The 6,000-nt window shown below is 39.9% G+C and overlaps 1 protein-coding gene across 4 annotated transcripts in view; it reads right to left on the reverse strand.

Moving 5' to 3' along the window:
• Positions 1-5,583, reverse strand: part of SMARCAD1 (SWI/SNF-related, matrix-associated actin-dependent regulator of chromatin, subfamily a, containing DEAD/H box 1) — a 91,988-nt gene extending 86,405 nt beyond the window's left edge. The window contains exons 1-2 of one of the 4 annotated variants that reach the window (XM_049885703.1): positions 5,496-5,583; positions 4,656-4,893 (exon numbers count right to left, since the gene is read on the reverse strand). In XM_049885703.1, the coding sequence (XP_049741660.1) occupies positions 4,656-4,845 (190 nt within the window). In that variant the 5' untranslated portion in view covers positions 4,846-4,893; positions 5,496-5,583. Of the gene's footprint in view, positions 1-4,655; positions 4,894-5,154; positions 5,449-5,495 lie in introns of those variants that run through there. The other 3 variants (XM_049885702.1, XM_049885705.1, XM_049885704.1) reach the window with 3 other exon arrangements.
• Positions 5,584-6,000: the final 417 nt, after the last annotated feature.

Genomic DNA, 6,000 nt, shown 5'->3' on the forward strand with positions numbered 1-6,000 from the left:
TTTCCATACTTAACTGATCAAATCCCATCAAATACATGTCTTATAAAACTCTCCTAAATTGCTTCTTCTCCATCATTACTATCATTTGCCTGCATTTAGGCTTCAATTAATGCAAAGGCTTCATTAATCGTCTTCTCATATGAAATGCTTTACAGGGTATATCAAATAAAGTCCAGATACCTCACAACCCAGAAGTTTATACTTTTACCTTTGTAGTTTTATCTATAGTGCCTTGAACCTCTTTTTCCATAGATAGTACCCCCATACACATACTACAGACACTTTCTTTGAGCCAACGTACACTTTCAACCCTTTCGTCCCATACACAACCAAAAAACAATGATTCATGGTTTAGGGTCCACTCCAAAGGTCACCTCTCCATGACTTCTGACTCTCCTGAGAAAGAATGGGTAATTAATCATTTGTGAATCACAGACTGTGATTCTACATTGCTTAGTACTTCCCCTTATTATTAGATTTATCACACTGTACTAGTTTAATCAGATATTTACATGTCCTTCCCTCCTGGTGCTCGAGGATCATGCTTTGCTCGTATTTCTATCCTTTATGCCTAAAACATAGTAGGTTCTCCCCTTTCTCACTCATCTACTCTTATCAATTGCCCCCAAACTCACTATACACAGAAAAAAAAAAATCAAAGAAAAAAAGGGAAAAATGTGTAGATGACAACCACTGATAACTCTGCACACTGAGAGCAAAGTCAACCTGGAGAGGAAAAAAACACAGGTTAAGTGTGTGCCCTCAAATCCAGACCTTGTATTTAGACCAGTGTTAGGGAGCCTGTCCCATCAAAGAGCAAGTATCCATGGTTGAAGAATGCCTAATGGCTAGGAGGCTGTTTCAAGGTCACAAAGAGGAGGAGGAGATTACAAGATATGTATAAAGTACTAAAATTACCCACTTATCCATCCATCAAATACTCCTTGCTTGCACACATATTTACTCGGGACCTACTACACGCCAATGGCCATTGTGAATGCTGGGGATGAATAATCACTCATGGAGCTTATATTCTAGTGAGGAAGACCAAAACCACAAATACGTTATGTCAGGTAGTGATAGATACTAATAAAAAATAAAGTGGTAGATTGTTGTTTGTGTGCTGTGGACTCAATTTTCAACTTTTAGCAAACCCATGTGACAGTAGAAATGCCCTATAGGCATTTCTAAGCTGGTATCTTTAAAGAAGCCAATTGCCATGCCCGTCTCCTGAGGGGCCACTGGGTGGGTTCAAACCACCAACCTTTTGGTTAGCAGCCAAGTGCTTAACCATTGCACCACCAAGAATCCTTAAAGTGGTAGGAGGGGGATCTATTTCAGAGAGTGATTAGAGAAGGCTTTCTAAAAAGGTGAAATTTCACTAACACTAAATGAAATGACGGCATTATACCCAAATAACAGCATGAAGGGTCTTCAAGGCAGAAGGAACAGCAAATAGGAAGCAGCAGAGATACGATGGTGCTCGGTATGCTCAAGGAACAGTGTATGACTGTGGCACAGTAACTGAACTTTAGTAGGAAATAAATTCAGCTCGTATTAGGTAAAACAACAAGATTAGCTAAAAAAAAAAAAGAGTGATTGCAGTTAATTTTGACTATATACAATTTCTGTGTTATGAACTTAAATCCTAACACTCTACCAATAGAAACCAATATGGCATTGTACAATAATGCAGTATAAAAAGTTATCATATGATGATGAACGAAGACAAATAAAATATTTATACCCCACTGATGATTCCCCAATCTCCATCTCCAATCATGACTTCAGTTCTAACTTTTAGCATCTGATCCTCACCACGGGCCCACCACCAAATTCAACCTTCTCTCCCAACATGCTAAATTGAAGACAGGACCTTTGTCTTTTAAATATTGAAAAGAATTACCCAATAGCTTGCAATGGGTTCTCAACACCAATTCTGATGTACAGCACCTCATTGTTTTTTCAATTACCTAAACTATCTTAACATTCATCTTACCTCATTCCTACCACAGATCTAGTTGTAATGTCGTGTCTTTTCTTGCTGTGAGATCTCTCTCATATATTCTTTTCTCCATTTCCACTGCCATCATTAAGTTCAGGTTGTAAAAGCTTCATAACTGATTTCTTTACTTTTGGCTTTTTTTTACAAAACAGCTTCCTTTCATTGTTTTACCAGTCTATCCAAAAAGTCTTTAATGGATCCCTAGTACCTATTTTTAGTACGTCTCCTTGGAAACTCTATGGAGGCAGTTCTACTCTGTCCTATAGGATCGCTATAAGTCGGAATTGACTTGATGGCACTGGTTTTTTTTTTTTTTTTTTTTTTTTAATAAGGAAACCCTGGTGGCACAGTGTTTAAGAGCTACTGCTGCTAACCAAAAAGTCAGCAGTTTGACTCCACCAGGCACTCCTTGGAAACTCTATGGGGCAGTTCTACTCTGTCTTGTAGGTTTGCTATGAGTTCGAATCAACTCGACGGCAATGGGTTTTGTTTTTTTTTTTGTGGTTTAGTACCTATAAAATAAAGTCTAAATTTCTAAGCCTCGACTTTCAAGATTGTCCAAAATTCACAGAATCACCTATAATAATCTTCTCTCAAAGGAAAGCCCACCACTCCCACTAGACTATCACCATCCCTAGAACAAACTTAATTTTCATTTATTTCCCAATGTCATCAAGACTGACCATGAGATCCCTAAAGGCAATCTCAGCTACTAAGAAACACTTATGAATGAAAACACAAGTCCAACAAAGAAAACAGGAGTGAAGTCTACTCAGAAAGAAAAAAAAAATTAAAGTAGAAAAATATGACTAAAAAAAGCAATTAAGAATTTTACACTACCAATATTGAGAAATAACTAAAACATTCCATGAATTCCAGTTTATAAAGTGCTTTTACTTTTAAAGATGAAAAAACTCTGGATCCCAGATTTTAAGTGGCTTGCCTAGTGTTGTACATTTAACTAAAACAAAACAGAGACTTCTAAGGACTCAACATCCCATAGCTAAACCCTGGCCTTCCTTGCCGTCTCTTAACTACATAGGAAACAAATGAATATATTCACTGTAAAAAATATTTAAGTATCTAGATGTTCGGACATCAACTACAGCATCTGTAAGGGAAATCAGGTATCTGTCGAAAGAACAAAGATAAAATGTCACTCCTGTGTTTAAAATCTTTCCGTGGTTCACCACAGCATTCAGACAAGTTCAAAATTCTTTAAACAGTCAAAGCCCTTCAAAATTTGACTCATAATTACCTCTTAACCCAATCTGCCAAATCATTCCACCATATTCTAACTCTGCCAAAGTATTTAGAAATGTTATTCTAATGATAAGTTGTAGGCAACCTAATCCCAAATGACATTACTCTTATATGTAAGAGCTGCAAAGAAAATTCGGATATCAAGGTGAGAACATTACCCATTTTATCAGTACCACATTCACTGAAACACTGCACATGAAATATTGGGTTTTGCGTAAAAAACAGCCTTACCAGAATAAACATTAAAATAAAATGTCTAACTTTTCTTTCATCCCACTAAGATCTCTACTTCATAGAAAACCATGCAAAAAATAAGAGTTTATACTCTGCTTGGATTTGAGTTCTGGCTCTACCAGCTTCCTAACGAGTAATACTGGGCAAGTTACTTAATCTCTCTAAGTCTCATTTCTACAAAACACGGATAAAACCTATCCCTAAGATTGCTGTGCAAATTAAATTAAATGTGAAGCACTTGGCACTATGCCTAAAAAATAGTAAAAGCTTGATATACATGCCTCTAACTGTTAACCGTTTAATGAACATAGGTTAAAATGAAAATTTTAATATTCAGTTTTTTCTCAAATCCTGTTGTCTGTGTCAAACTGTTGAAGAAAAAAAAATTGTTCGTTCATCATAAAGAATCCCAATTATTCATTTGCACCCTGCGGATCTCCAGAATCTGGTGGTGGCAACATCTGAAAGTAATTTGATCTTCATTGGTGCACAGAAATTTTCTTCAGGCACCTAACACAACATCTAACTCAAAGTAAGTGATTAATGTTTTATGAAGGAATGGCAGAATATGAATGAATACCTCTAGGCAAGTGACAGCTGCAAAATCTATCAATGGGCTGAAATGCCTAGGTTCATTTACTAGTAGCAACCATTCTGACCTTAAAAAAAAAAAAAATCCGTTGCCATGGAATCGATTTGGACTCATAGTGACCCTATTGGACAAGGTAAAACGGCCCCATAGGGTTTCCAAGGAGCCACTGGTGGCTTCGAACTGCCTACATTTTGGTTACCAACCCAACTCTTAACCACTATGCTACCAGGGCTCCATTTTGACCTAAACCGAAAACCAAACCCATTGCGGTGGAATCCATTCCGACTCATAGGCCTAAAAATGGTCTAAATGCTAATTTCAACTTCCATCATTGGGCCATGTATCAAGCATCCTCATATAAAAGTGAAGAAAATATAGATGGGTTCTCATTTGGAGCTACATGGTGCCTATGGCAATCCCAAAGCTGTTTTTAAAAGGGCACACTTGGAAGGCAATGCAACAGTGCATATGACACCGAGAATAATATACAGAATCCCTTTCACTTCTCATCTTTTTGAAATATTTCTCGGTGATACACCAATTTGCAACATTGTAACTCACCTGTTTTTTCAGTTACATCTGAATCAGGAGTGCTTGCCCTGCTAACTTCCCCTTCAGCATTCTCCTCTTCAGCACTAAGAGAAATTGGTGAAGAAGGGCCAGGCTGGGAGGGTTGGGGGGTTGCTTCGGGGGCTTCCTCAATCTTACTCCTTTTCTCAAAGCGAAAACGGTCCAAGTTGAAAAGATTCATATTGGTAGCAACCACCACGCTGTGTGGTTGGGACTTTGAATAAACTATCTGCAACAGGGAAATAAAAAAAGAAAAAGAAACCATGAAACAACACAAAGCCATAGCAGTTCATTCCCGAGGCAATAAAGGGCCTGCAAACATGCCAGTGTCTCAGGACGACTATTATGGCTGCGCCTCATTGTTAGGCCACAACAATCAGATGGTGAACAGGGCATCTCTTTTTATTTTCCATTGCTCGTTTCATTCCCCTTCGTCCCCCGCCCCTCCTTCCTCGAACCACAAGCTGACCCTCGTGCAACCTCCTCTTACCCCAGCATGCGCAGGCACGTTCCTCAATCTAACCCCCTAGCGGGCCGCGCGCCCGCCCACAGCGAAAGACTCCCTGCACTACCGAGCCCCCAGTCTCGAGAGAGAGGACGTGCCAGGGCCCGAGTCTCGACACTGCGGGGACACAAAGGGGCCAAAGAAGGGGAGCGGCGGAGGCCGTGCTGGCGGGCACCCGCCCGGAAGTTGACGCGGCACGATCCCGGTTGAGAGGAAGCTGATAGGATCAAGAACACACAAGGAGCTCCAGAGGTGGGGGCTGTGCCAGAGCGTCTTTTTTAATGTTCACTTGCTGGATCTGTTTTTTTTCACCTCGCGGTACTTACGGCCTGGTAGCCTCCGTGCGATGTAACAAACGTTGAAAAGAAAAAAATAATTGCCGGCGTGGGGCGACGGTAGCCGGGCCGGGACCTTTTACGGAGAAACACAAATGAGCGCGTAGTGATGACGCAACACGCAACCTGGGCTTTTTTTTTTCTTCCCCGGCGACCCAAGAGAGGAAAATGTCTAGGCGCGCTGTGTTGTCATGGTAACTCGTATTCGCCTCGCCTGGAAAACGCGCATTTATCCTGTTTTTTTGTGTGTGTGTGTGGTTAGCAAGAGGATTGTAAAATAATGTAATAAATAGCATAATAATAATATATGCTGTGTAATATAATTAATATATTTTATATATTTTAATACATTATATTGTATACACATCATCATAATAGTAGTTAGCTAAATGCCGTACGTGTCAGTGGGCCACAAAAATAGGGGAGTTCGGGCCGAGGTCACAGTAATGGGTTAATCTACACTGACTCTGGAAGGACAGAGAGGAGGGGGTAAACT

Source organism: Elephas maximus, chromosome 5 (assembly GCF_024166365.1).
Source record: "Elephas maximus indicus isolate mEleMax1 chromosome 5, mEleMax1 primary haplotype, whole genome shotgun sequence".
In the NCBI taxonomy this organism is placed as follows: Eukaryota; Metazoa; Chordata; class Mammalia; order Proboscidea; family Elephantidae; genus Elephas; species Elephas maximus.